The sequence below is a fragment of the Catharus ustulatus genome, chromosome 36 (assembly GCF_009819885.2).
Source record: "Catharus ustulatus isolate bCatUst1 chromosome 36, bCatUst1.pri.v2, whole genome shotgun sequence".
NCBI lineage: Eukaryota > Metazoa > Chordata > Aves > Passeriformes > Turdidae > Catharus > Catharus ustulatus.
Genome location: NC_046256.1, coordinates 1,270,765 through 1,283,558, shown reverse-complemented (window position 1 = coordinate 1,283,558; position 12,794 = coordinate 1,270,765). Strand labels below are relative to the sequence as shown.

The 12,794-nt window shown below is 52.9% G+C and overlaps 1 protein-coding gene and 1 non-coding gene across 2 annotated transcripts; both read right to left on the bottom strand.

Annotated features, from left to right (window-relative positions):
- Positions 1–1,176: 1,176 nt before the first annotated feature.
- Positions 1,177–7,999, bottom strand: LOC117009808 (E3 ubiquitin-protein ligase TRIM7-like). The gene is made up of 7 exons (XM_033084171.2): positions 7,574–7,999; positions 6,958–7,053; positions 6,345–6,575; positions 4,909–4,931; positions 4,315–4,430; positions 3,701–3,736; positions 1,177–1,800 (listed from the first exon to the last, which is right to left on the bottom strand). Exons 1-7 carry the CDS (start codon positions 7,988–7,990, stop codon positions 1,286–1,288), a joined length of 1,434 nt encoding a protein of 477 aa, XP_032940062.2. The 5' UTR covers positions 7,991–7,999; the 3' UTR covers positions 1,177–1,285.
- Positions 8,000–11,577: 3,578 nt separating this feature from the next.
- TRNAK-CUU lies at positions 11,578–11,650 on the bottom strand. The gene has a single exon. It is a non-coding gene; the product is annotated as a tRNA-Lys (tRNA).
- Between the last annotated feature and the right edge of the window lie 1,144 nt (positions 11,651–12,794).

The window sequence follows — 12,794 nt, the reverse complement described above, 5'->3', positions numbered from 1 at the left end:
TATTTGGTTTGGGCCTAACAAATGTGGAACACCCCCCCCAATTAAATATATTAATTATATTCTAATATTTATATTGCATTGCATTATATTATATAATTTTTTATATATGCTTTCACCTCAACACATAAATGCATAAATATATTTATGATATATATTTATACAAATATATTTTAAATATATGTATGTAGCCGACCAACCCCAAGTTCCCCCTTCACCAGCACTTCAGGCAATAAGACACTGATTATTTTTTAAAGCCGCTTCTTTTTTTTTTTTTTTGGCAAAACCAGAATGCACAAAGCAAAGGCGAGTTCAGCGTCGGCTCCTTGGCAGTGACTGAGGGTTTCCAGGGGGAAAAAAACAAGAAATGAGCATAAAGGGGTGATTTTGCTGAGAACCTGAGGGAACACAAGATCCAGCACCTAAATCCACGCAGGGCGTGAGAACCATGAGGGAAATTTTGGGAACGTCGTGTCCACGGAGAGGCCTCAGCACGGGAGCACCACAGGGACAAACGCGGGTTTTGCTCGGATCCAGCAGGACAAACATCACTTAAAAATAACCAAAAAAGCACCTTTTAACCTTTTCCAGAGTCTTCCAGAGGAGCCATGGGTGGAGAACCAGGCAGGGAGAGCAGCCAAAACCCCACAGACCCTTCCACACTGGACAGGTCAGACCTGGGGTCACCTGGGACAGCTCAGACAACTCTCACGACATCCCAAAAACAGCTTTTGGGGGTCAGTCATTGCCACAGGTGGGAGAAGGAACCAGGAAGTTTCTGACTGGATTTCTTCTCTGTAGACAGGCAGAGTTTTGCTTTGGATGGAGCCTGAAGATTTCTGCTCAATTCCCCCTTTCCCTGGGTCATCCACCCCACAAATATTCCATTTCCAGCCCATGGCACTTCCAAAGAGGTAGAGGAGCCACTCCAAAGCTTCCCACAGATTCTTAAACCCCCGTCCAGGTTTAAGCCACAAACAACATCTGGGGGGGGTCCTTCTCACTGAGTGTCTGAGCTTGTCACCCCTTCCAGGGCTGGGTTCAAGTCAGTGGCCACAGCCCCCGAGTTGGTGGCCACGATCTTTGAGTTGGTGGCCACAACCTTCCTTTAAGCTGGAAACCACAATTTCTGGGCACAGATGTCTCTCTGCTTCCACCTGCCCTGAGGACCCTCCTCACGATGCTCTCCCGACCTCCTGGCTGCCCACCCCACCCAACCAGGCTGAGAGTTTGAGTCTTTTGGGCTCACGCCGCGGCCAGACCCTCCCCCGGCGCTCCCCGAGGCACCTCAGGGGCACAGCTTGATGTAGGTGACGGTGGAGCAGACGGAGAAGAGCGGGAACACCTTCTCCTGGAAGGCCACGTTGAAGGTGAAGATGTGCTGCATGTTCTCGGCGTCGTAGAAGGAAACCTCCTCGCCCTCGTAGTCCAGGTAGACGCGGACACGGCTGAGCTTGTGGCCCAGGCACAGCGGGGTGCGCTGCGGAGAGGTGACGGCCCAGTAGCGGCCCCCGTTCTGCTGCACGGCCCAGATGCCCTCCTCGGGGGAGAACTGCGTCAGCCCCTTCCTGCGCACCGACTCCCTGGCCACGCCGAAGGCCCAGCCGTCCGACGGCCCCACCTCCACCTCCCAGTAGTGCCGCCCCGACTTGAAGCCCGTGGTGGCCAGGACGCGCGAGTTGGTGTCGAAGCGCTTGGGGTTGTCGGGCAGCTCCTGCTTCCTGCAGCCCATGCGGACGCTCTTGAGGTCGGCCGAGAGGATCAGCAGGTGGTTGGCGGAGTCGGGGTCCAGGGTCAGGTCCTCTGTTGGGGACAGAGGGGACAGCGGTCAGACCCCAGAGAGGGTTTGAGCCACGAAAATTTAGTTTTAGTTTGTGGGCTGGGCTGGACCTCAATAATCCCAGCCCAACCCCGATAATCCCACCCTGACACCCCCAGTCCCTCGAGGGGGGTTTGAGCTCGCGCTGCTTCTGGTGACAAACGGGGTGACAACACCACGAGGCCACCAGGAGCAAGGGACACCACAAAAGCACATGCAGACAATATCAACAGCAAAGATGGGCTTTAGATCAAGAATGTTTTTTCCATGTAAATTGATTTTTTATCTCGGTTTCTGGGTCATCCACACCCCCCTGGCAACACAAAATCGCAGAGTTTTGATCCCCAAACCCACCCAAAATCACCCAAATCCTTGATCTAAGCCACGACCTAAGGGCATCTTTCCACCTGGAGCAGCCCAAACCAAACATGCAGCTGCAGCCTGGTCCCAAAATCATTTTTCCCCTTTCCAAACTCAGGCTCAGAGGCAGCAGTGAGTGACCTCAAATTGTGGTTGTAGTCAGCAAAGTCACCACGAATCCAGGAGACATTTTGGGGGGAGCCTAAAATGGGAGCTGAAACAGCAGGTGAAGGCCTTTGTGCTCTCCAAAATTCACAGATTTAGGTCAGGAATTGGCATAAAAATCCCCCAAAAGAGACACAGTGGGATTAAAATCCTCACGGTGCTTCTAAAGGTGGGGAAAATCAAACCAGGACAGGGAAGGCTGGACTCATTTTTCCTTTAAACCTGAACACCAGATTATTCCCCAAAAGTGAGAGAGCAGCCAAAAAAATCTCCTGCACCAGAGACTGCAAATCCCAGCAGCAGAACTGCGGGGAAATGGGTTGGAATGAGCCGATTTCGGGGATTTTTTTATCTACCAAGTGTTTTCCTTCCCTGGGCATCTCCAGCTCCAGGAACTGCCAGGATTTGGGATTGAGGTCCAGCCAAGGCAGCAGTGACGCCTCTGCACATGCACCCACCCCCCTGGGCATGCAGCGAGGGCTTGGGGCTCCACTCGGGGTCACCAGCTGTCCCCTGGGGTTTTCTGCCAGTTTTGGGAATTTCCAGGGATGCTGTTTGTGAGCAGAACCCAACCTGTGGGTTGTCCTCCTTTGAGACCCCCGTGCTGGAGACCACAGCTTTAAAAGCAAAAAAAAAAAGAGATTTTTCTTCTGAAAACTCTGCTCTGGGCACCTTCACACCGAGGGGGTGCAGCTGGGGCAGGTTTTAATCTCAGGCTGAGGTCAGAGGGAGACCTGAGATTAAATTGAATCATTCTGGGGCTGATCCCAGAATTCCTGCAGAGCTCCCTCCCAGGGGCTCATCCAGCATGGAAATCGCTGTGGGCTGGGTTTGCCCCTCAAATTCCTGACCTCTCCTGTGAAAAGGAGTTAAATTCTTAATTAACTTCAACAATGAATTGAATTCTGCTGGGATTTAATTTAAATTCTTAAATAGCTTGAGGAATTAACCAGATTCTGCTGGGATTTAACCCCTCCTTCACACTGGAGCAATTCCCTGGTGGGAACAGGAGCCCAGCAGAGCAAATTTGGCAGACCGAGAGCCAGCTGTGGCTCAGAATGAGGTTTTGGTCTCGGATCTATGGGTTTGTTAGGTGCAAACAGGCAGAGAGGACCTGGCTGAGCTGTCAGATCCCCGGCGTCAGCTACAAAAATCGGCTTTGGGCTCTGGAGCTGAGCAGGCTGGATCTGGAAATCATCGAGAGAGAAGAAATTAAGGAAAAAGAAAAAAAAAAAAAAAATCTAGCGTATCTTTTCTTTTTTTTTTTTTTTCTTTTTGTGCCCCTCTCTTCGGCTTTGCAAAGTACAACCACAATTTCGAGTCTTTGCTCTGGGCGCTAGGTCTGAAAAATCTTTTTACCTTTTTCACCTCGTCCCAGCTCGTCCTGCAGGTGTTCTGAAAAGGAGAGACAGGGACATGAGTGGTGACCCCCAGACAGACAGAACGGATGCCCCAAGTGCCCCTGAGGGAGCTGTGAGAGCTGAGGATGGAGCAGCACAGCAGGGGAGAATCCCTGTTAAATATATTTAATTTTCATTAAAAACCCCCTCCGGGCATGAAGAAACACAGGATTTATTTAAACCACGTTGACCATGCCCTGCCACATCTCAGCCTCAGGAATTTCCTTTGAGCCAATTCTTGCCCCAGGGTGTAATTTCCATTTAGAAATTGTTTTTTTCTCTTTTAGACCTGCTCTTTTTGGCGCATTTTGCCTTTCCCGGTCTCTCAGCACCATCTCGTGGTTTCCTGCTTTACTGCAAACCCAGGGCTTGGAACTCTCAGCACGAAACTCCTTGAAATTAAAGGTTTTATTGCACCAAAACTGTGGTTCACACTTCTTTAAGAGTTCCCTTCCAGCTGATTTCTGCTCCAATTTCAGTGCCCAGGAGCCCCGGAGCAGCACCGGGCGCTCCCACCCCTCCCTCCCGCTGCCAGGAAAGGCCAGGGATTATTTTTAAACCTCTCCTGCCCACCTCGGAATTTCTTCAGGACCTTCTCCAGGACGACGGTTTTGAGGGAGAAGTTGCAGACGTGCATCTTCATGTCAGTGCAGACGGGGACGGGCTTGTGGCACTTCACGTCGTCGCTCCTGCCACGGGAAAAGGGGAAAACCACGAGGGAATTGTTGATATTCCCCCATTCCCATCCCAGTTTGCCACCCCAGTCCCCCCAGATGATCTCGCTGAGATTTTGCCCCCCTTGGGGTGAAGAAATCAGGATTTGGGGTGGATTTTGAGGGTCCCATGGGGTGATGGGGGGATAATTTTGGGGGTCCTGCTGCAGCTCCAGTTTTGTTTTTGGAGCTTGGTGGTGCCTGAACCGCAGCGCTGAGGGAACTGTGTGTGAGCAAATATTTGAATTTGGGGCTTCTGGCCTCACTTGACCCTTGAGGAAACTGGGAAAAGACACTGAAATCCAGATTTCCAAGAAGTTGGGAGGGGTCCGGGGCTCGCAGAGAGTGGGAAGCAAATTCCATCGATCCCGGTGCCTCCCTCTGGACATTGACCCCCAGACGGGGCTGGGGAGGGGAGGGAGCCGAGGGCAGCAGGGAGAGCAGAGTTCCACACCTGCTTATGGTGGCCGTCACGTCCTGGAAAGGAAGAAGAGAGACCGAGTGAAATCCCGGCGCTGGGAATAATAAAAATTAAAATTTCTCCTGTGTGCCTGAATCATTCATGGTTAGAATAAAACATTTCAGAGGTTCTGTCTGCGCTTTTCTGCCCCTGCTCCTTCCTCCAACCAACAATCTGCTCCACTTCCCATTTTTTTGACAAAATTCAGATGTTTTTTAGGGTAAATCTTTTCATCTCCTGCATTTTTTTCCTTCCCTCCACCAAATTTCCTGAGGGAAGGGAGTTCAAAAATCACTCCTGGCTTTTCTTTTCATGCACCAAAGACCAGCTGCATTTTTCCTTTTTTTTTTTTTCTTTCTTTTCCCCCCTTTTTTCCCCTTTTTTTTTTCCAAAGCTGCATTTTCATCTCTGGGCACAGATCTCAAAAAAAATCTCTGGAGCAGCTGAGCTGGGAGGGTTTGCCCTGAAAAATTGCAAATGAAAAATTCAGCAGGTTTGGATTATTGACGAGGAGGTGCCTGCAAACCCAAAACCCACCCGCCCTAAACTGGGCAGCTTTGGCCTCTCCGTGATTTCCCACAGTCCAATCACCCCCAGGAAAAGCTGGGATGCCTCTCGTACGTGAGATGGACGAGGAAGTGATTTTCCCCCGGGCAGGGTGGATTGTGGAGGTAATTTCAGGTTCAAATACGCTCAATAAAATTGCAACAGTGCAAACACACACCAAACTGAGCGATTATTTGCCCGTTCTGGTGCCCTTAAAACACATTCCAGAGCCCACACAAAGCCAGAGTCAGCTCGCAGGGGCTGAAAAAGGACCCTGGAGCCAGCCCAGAGTCCCCAACCTGCTTTTTAATAAAATGCCAACTATTGTTCTGGGGCGTTTCTCGTGGGCACCGAGACCACGTGGCGCGAGTTTCCACCCACAGCCAAGCCCTGAAACCATCTGCAAATATTGACAGCACCCAGAACGCAGCCAGGGAGGGAATTTAACCCTGTGCAGGTCTGGGGGAGCCACCAGCACGATCTGCTCAGCTCAGTAAAAACAGGTTTCCATTCAAAGGTCACCCATGGCCCTGCTCCCTTTTGGGATGGGGTGAAGAGTTCTGGGATTTCAGGATTTCGGGCACTCCAGGGCTGCTTTCCCAGCCTGGAAAGGAGAGTTTGGTCTAACTCAGCTCTGAACACCTTGGAACCAAGGGTTTGGGGGTGCTGGAGGAGTCCAGACAGGTCCAGGAAGGGGAAAAAATCATTAAAGTTGAAGAGGACACTCTGTTCCAGGGTGCTCCTCAGTTTGGGGCACTCAGACACCTCCTTGAACCATCAAAGACAGAACAGAAAAGGACTTTTACCCCCAAAACACCTCTGCAGGATATTTAAACCCATTGAAAAAGGAGGAATAAATTTGTGGCTACGCCCTGACATCTCACCTTGAGGAACTCGAGCATGGGCTGCTGGATTTTCTCCTCCAGCTCGGTGATGAGCTTGTTGAGGAGCGTGATCTCCTTGGAGAGGTCGGTGATGTTCTCGTTCTGCCTCTTGGAGATGTTCTTCTCCATCTTGTCCAGCTGCCCCAGCAGGATGTGCTCCTGGTCGTGCAGGAACTGCCGCAGCCGCTCGAAGTCCGAGAGCAGCTTCTGCCGCTCGCTCTCGATGGTTTTCTGGGAATGAAACGCGAGGATTTCGGGAGAGGGGCCCCGTGGTGAGTTTGGTGACACTGGGGCCTTCCTCTGGGGAGGGGTGGAGAATGGCAGGGGACATTTCTGGACAAATCCTCGTCCCTCAACCGCTTCTCTTGGAGGGGGAAGGTCTGGGTCAGGAATTATTTTCAGTGGTCTGGGTTTTTTTTTCCCCTTCTGCTGCCACAGGGATGATGTGCTGAGGGAAAGGAAGGGAGCCAGCCCTGCTCTCAGGTGCTCCAGCTCCATCCCCGAGCTCTGCTGAGGCTCTGGCTGATGGTGCTGGGGCCGGGAGGAAGGAGAAAACCACCCCTTCCCTTTTTCGGACTCTCCAGACTTCCCCTCCACCCCATCCAGGACCCACCAGCAGCTCCTGGGTTTTCTTATCGTCGTTCACTTTGAACTCCAGCAGCTCCTGCCGCTCCTTCCTCAGGAAATCCAAGCGCCCCTGGATTTTCTCCTGGGAACAAGAGAAGAGGATGCTGCCCGTGCTCCTTTTCCCCTTCGCCGCGTCCCTCTGCCTGCAGGGTTTGCTCTTTTGGCAGGTGGGATGGGGAGGGAGGAAAACACGGAATGCGATCGTAGGGAAATCCCTCCGGCTCAGCTCCACCCCAGGGACCACCAGAACCCCTCCCCAGAAAAGGATGCCGGGATCGGGACGTGCCCTGCTCCCCTCGGCTCCTGGCTCAGGCAAAGCTCAGCCCGGCTTTACTAAACCTCGCTCATCTCTGGAAGCTCTCCCAGCCCCCGGAGAGCCGCGGGTGCTCGGCCCCGTCTCCCGCTCCCCTCCCGACCGGGTGAACCCGCCCCAGAAACCACGGGAGATCAGCGCAGGGGCCGCACATCCCCGGGGGACGCGTCCTCCCCGCTTTTCCAGAGGCTGGGAAGCACCGCCAGCTCTTCGAGGGGGCGTCCGAGCCGGGCGACACCGCGGGGACAAACCCGGCGAGCCGCACGCACGGACGGACGGACAGACAGACCTTGTACTCCTCGGAAGCCTCGTCCACGGGCACCACGGCGTGGGGCCGGTGCTCGCGGGACCGGTCGCACACCACGCAGATGGTCCTGCGGTCGTCCTTGCAGTAGAGCTTGAGCGCCTCGCGGTGCTTGGGGCACAGCCCGTCCTCCTCGGCGCCCTTGGCCCCGCGCAGCGTGAACTGGCTGATGATCTCGGACATGTTCGCCAGCTGCCGGTTGGGGCGGAAACTTCTCTGCTGGAAAACCTCCCGGCACTGCGGGCACGGGAAATCCATCTCCAGGTCCTTCCAGCTCTTGACGATGCACGCCCGGCAGAAGTTGTGCCCGCACTCGATGGACACGGGGTCCTTGAAGAACTCCAGGCACACGGAGCAGGTGGCCTCGTCCTGCAGGTTGCCCGGCAGGAACACGGCTGCCATGGCCTCTCTCCTGCGGGGAGGAATGGTTTCGGGGCTGGAGAGGCAGGGCTGGAGCGGCAGGGCTGGCACCCGGCCCCGGGGGCGGTGCTCTGCCAGGAACGCTGCCCCGGTCACTCCGCAGGGTCCGGTTTCCCCAGCCCAGGGACGGGGAGCGAGGAAAGCCGGAGCTCTGCTCTCTGCTCCCGACAAACCCCGGCCTTCCTGGCTTTTTTTTTTTTTTTTTTTTTTTTCTCCTTTAAACAGGGAGGTGGGAAGAGGAAAATGTTTCGGCATGCGCTCCGGTTTGGGGGTGTCACCGGCTCTGGATGGAGATGATTTACAGCTGAGCTGGTGCTGGGGGCTTGTGCGGAGCAGCTGCTCCAGGCTCAGATCCAGGGAGCCAGCTGAGCCCTCGGCAAAGTCCTGTTTCTCCCCTGAAACTTCAGTTGGGGACTCAGATGACCTGGTTGAGCCCCAGGGCTCATCGAGGGCCATAAAAAGCAACAGGAGAAAGGGAACACATGAGGACGCAAAGCCCTTATCAAGATCTGCGGGAGGGTTTCCCGAATCCAAAGAGATCAAGCTCGGGATTGGGGTCCTGATATCTCAGAATAAAATAGCCTTGGTCTCCCAGAAATATTTTGTGCAGGTTCGGTAGTCGTGCATTAAATGGGAATGATAATTAAAATAAATGTGATTTCTCCGGGGCTGGGGGTGGTTTCCACCTGAAACTTCACCAAGTTCTTGCCATGGCAAACTGGGACAGGAGGGAGTGGCGGTCACCGGTGACTGGCGGGGCTCAGGTTACCATGGGCTGGGAAATTGGGATCCTCCAGAGAGCGATTTGTCTCCTCCTAATGAGGACCTGAAATCGGATCGAGGGATCCATAAATTCTGATTTGAAAGCCAGCCCCTGCTGATCCAACACCTCTGAGTCGGCATCTCGGACACATCTGGAGCTGTGAGGAGGGGACCACAAATCCCGAGGTTCTGCTGGAGCAATTAATGAGCAAAACCAGTCTTTAAATTGTCCTGCAGAGCATTGGCACCTCTGTTCGTGTGCCCCTTCTCAAATAGTTGTACCTTTACATACATATATATTTATATGTATTTAAATATTTTATATATTTTTATATATCTAAATATATAATATATAATATCCTTCTCTCCTACCTGCTGTTTATTTTATCTGTAAATTAACAGAAGTGTGAGTTTTTCCCATTCCACGCGTTTCCCCTCCCGTTTCTGCAGTGGAGGGATGAAGTGGTGCCCGAGAACCGGAGGTTCCCAGAACAGGGATGCAGCCCAGGAAAACAGCGAGGCCCCGACAGAGCCCAGGACAGCCTGGGGGAAAAGCGAGGAGAGCAGGGGACCCTGCAAGGGACAGAGGGACCAGCGCATCCCGAGCCCTCCCCGCTGCCCCCGCGTACCTCGGAGAGGAGGCGTCCGAAACGGGCGGCCTCCCAAAGCGCCCGATCCGCCCGGGGTTTTGCGTCGGGACGGGTCTAGACGGGGCCAGCTGGGCGGCCAGCCGGGTGGCCGCGGGGTCCCAGCGGGACGGGGTCCGGCGGAACAAACCGGCGGCGGCCGCGGCAGCCTCGGACATCGCGGCACCGCTCGAGCTCGGGCTCCTCGCCGGCCCCCGGGTGCCACATTTGTCCCCTCTTGTCACCACCACCGCCCTCCCGTCTCACTTACCATTCTTTCCCCTCCCCCATTGCTTCTATCCTGGGCACCCACCGAGGTCTTTCCCTCCTCCTCCTCCTCCTCCTTCCCGGGCGCTCGGGCTCTGCTCCTCTCCTCCGTGCCAAAGTTCTTTTCCCTGCCCAGCGCCAGGATCGCGTTTCCAGCGCCTCCCTCCACCTGTCCCCAAGCCCGGACCGTGTCCCTGGGGTCTCTTTAACCCTCTCCAGGAACCTTCCCGAGGCTCGGTGGGGAAGGAGCGAAGATTTTCATCCCCAGTCAAACAATTATTGATCTGGTATTTGGGGGAAAGGGGCAGGAACGTCTTTTGCGGGGCATCTCCCGCCTGCCACAGGTCAGGTGAGGACAGCTTGGGACACCCAAAGCGACAGGAAGAGGGGAAAATAAATGGAAAAGGTCCTGTCAGAGAAATATCTATTGCCTATGAATATCTAGATCAATGAATCGACTGGATCCTCCATTTCCCCTGGCTTCCAGCAGCTCCCTCCCTCTCCTCTCCCAAATTTCCTAGACAGGAACTTCCCAGCCCCGCACTGGAGGGGAAAAAACCCTTCCAGGAGGAAGCTCCTTGTCTCGCCCTTGGGGTTTGGGTGTCAGGATCGTGTTCGGGGCCACCAGCAGCTGCTCCCGGACCACCAGGAATGCTGAGGCAGGGAAACAAGGACACGAGCGAGGTCCAGCCGCCAGCGCCGAGCCTGAGGGTTTATTTTAGAGCTGGTACTAAATCAAGGCGCGCAGCGGGAGCCTCGGGGGGGCCGCGGTCCCCGATTGCGGGTCCGGGATTCGCTCCAGGACCCCGGTCCTGCCCCGGGTCAGTCCGCGGGCTCCTCGCCCCACTCCTCGTTGCACAGGTCGGTCTCGCAGCAGGAATAGCGGGAGGTCAGGCGCGACTCGGCGTCCGACGCCCGCTCCCGGCCGCAGTTGAGGGCGGAGGTGCAGCCCTGCTGGTAGTAAAGGGTCACCTTCCCTGCAGGGGAGAGGAGAACGCCGTAAAAATCGGAATTTGGGCTCTGAGGAGAAACCAAGCGCTGAAATACACCCCCCAAATCAAGGCACAGCTTGGTTTAATTAGCAGAAAATCAGGAGATCCGCCCAGAGGGAGACTCTCCCTCGGCTTAAAAAGGAATTTTTGAAAATTTTGGGTCCGCATCCACGGAGAGGATGAGCTCAACCCCTCCCATCCACCCTTTCCCCGCAGCTTCCTCTGCCCACCCTCGCTCATCCGCGGGAGCAGTTTGGTTTTCCAGGGGCGGGGAGAAGCCCCTGGAGGGATGGGGAGGATGAGGAAGGCCGAGGAAGGCCGGGCTGACGCACCCAGGCTGGCTTTGATGAGCGCACACTTCTCCCGGCGCTCGCAGCTCGTCACGTTGGCGCCTTGCAAGCAGCCGAGCAAGGGGACCTTGTACTTGCAGACGTGGCATCGCAGGGCCTCGGCTGCAGCGGGGGAAAACGGGGTGAATTTTGGGAAGAGCCGGGAAAATCCTGGCACCAGGCCGGCGCTGCTAAGCCCGGCTTATTCCCCGCTCACCCGCTCCGACGCACAGCACGAGGCTCAGCCCCAGCAGGAGCAGCTTCATCCTGAATTTTCTGCGGTTCCCAGCCCGGCCCGGCGCTCCCTGGAATGAGAAGGGGTCAGGAATTCATCGCTGGGATGAATCCCCTCAGCGCTCAGCCCTGGGATGGGCTGGGGAGAAAAAACCAACCTCGTGGATAAAGCTTTAAAAATGAAATACGGGGAATTCTGGAGGCTTTAGGGGTTGTGGTTCCAGGGCAGGAATTAAATAACCTGATGAGGATAAAAGGAATTTTATCGCCGAAGTGCTGAACCCAAACCGGCTGGAATTGGGCAAATAAAAGGAAAAAAAAGATCAGATTTTAGTGAAAGGGCTGAAACAAAAAGCAACCGCCCAACGTGGGGCTCGAACCCACGACCCTGAGATTAAGAGTCTCATGCTCTACCGACTGAGCTAGCCGGGCTCCTGAAAAATCGCTTTTTTCCACTATTTTTCACTAAAAAAAATAAATTTCTTTGAGTTTTTTTAGCATGTTTAAATATCTGAAAATTAAACCGCTTTCTTTTTATAATATATAGAAATAGGAGTAAGAAATATAAAGGTATAGCGTATAAAACTATATGGAAATAATAAAGAAGTATTTGTGCATTAAAATATAGGATATATTTATGTGCTGTAAATATGTTTTATCTATTCATTTACATATCATACCAGATGATGTATTTATATATTTCATATCTAATTATACATAAACAAGATACCATATAATAAATTTCGTTCGTATCTTTATGCATTATTATTTGTGTTAAAATATATTTATATTTTATATGTATTTATACATAAACAAGATACCATATAATAAATTTCGCTCATATCTTTATGCATTATTATTTGTGTTAAAATACATTTATATTTTATATATAAAAGTACATTGGAACTTACATATGTAATATTTTGTATATTATATATAGTAACTTTTATATACTAAAAATAAAACTGGGCAAAAAAATCCTTTCCTCCCGGGAAGTTTGAAGAGATGTTGGGATATCCTGACGAACATGGAGCACATGAGGATGAACCCAAAAATCCCCAAAAATAAAAAAAAAAAATCCTCCCAAATCCCCCCAAAAATCCCCCAAAAATTCCCCCCCAAATCCCCCCAAAATCTCCAAATAATAATAAAAAAAATCCTCCATAATCCCCAAAAATCTCCAGAAATTTCCCCAAAAAAATTCCGAAAAATCCCCCCAAAAAATCTCAAAAATCCCAAAATAATCCCCCCAAAAATTCCCAAAAAATCCCAAAATTCCCCAAAATCCCCCAAAATCTCCTTACCCAGCTGTCGGCTCCTCCCGGCCCCGGGCCCGCGCCCCGAATTCCCTTAAATCCCCTGAACGACCCCGGATCCCTCGGGAGACGCCGGACCCTGGAACAATGCTGGGGAACAGCTGGGCAAACACCGGGATGGACAGCTGGACAAATGGACACCTGGACAAACACCGGGATGGACAGCTGGACAAACAGACACCTGGACAAACACCGGGATGGACAGCTGGACAAACGGACACCTGGACAAACACCGGGATGGACAGCTGGACAAATGGACA

Bases quoted from the DNA above. Each gene is read 5' to 3' on its own strand.
- LOC117009808 (XM_033084171.2), bottom strand. From the start codon at position 7,990: ATGGCAGCCGTGTTCCTGCCGGGCAACCTGCAGGACGAGGCCACCTGC. The intron at 7,054-7,573 runs GTCTGTCTGTCC...TCTTGTTCCCAG, and splicing joins AGGCTTCCGAGGAGTACAAG to GAGAAAATCCAGGGGCGCTT. The intron at 3,737-4,314 runs GTGGGCAGGAGA...TCTCCTTTTCAG, and splicing joins GGTCCTGAAGAAATTCCGAG to AACACCTGCAGGACGAGCTG.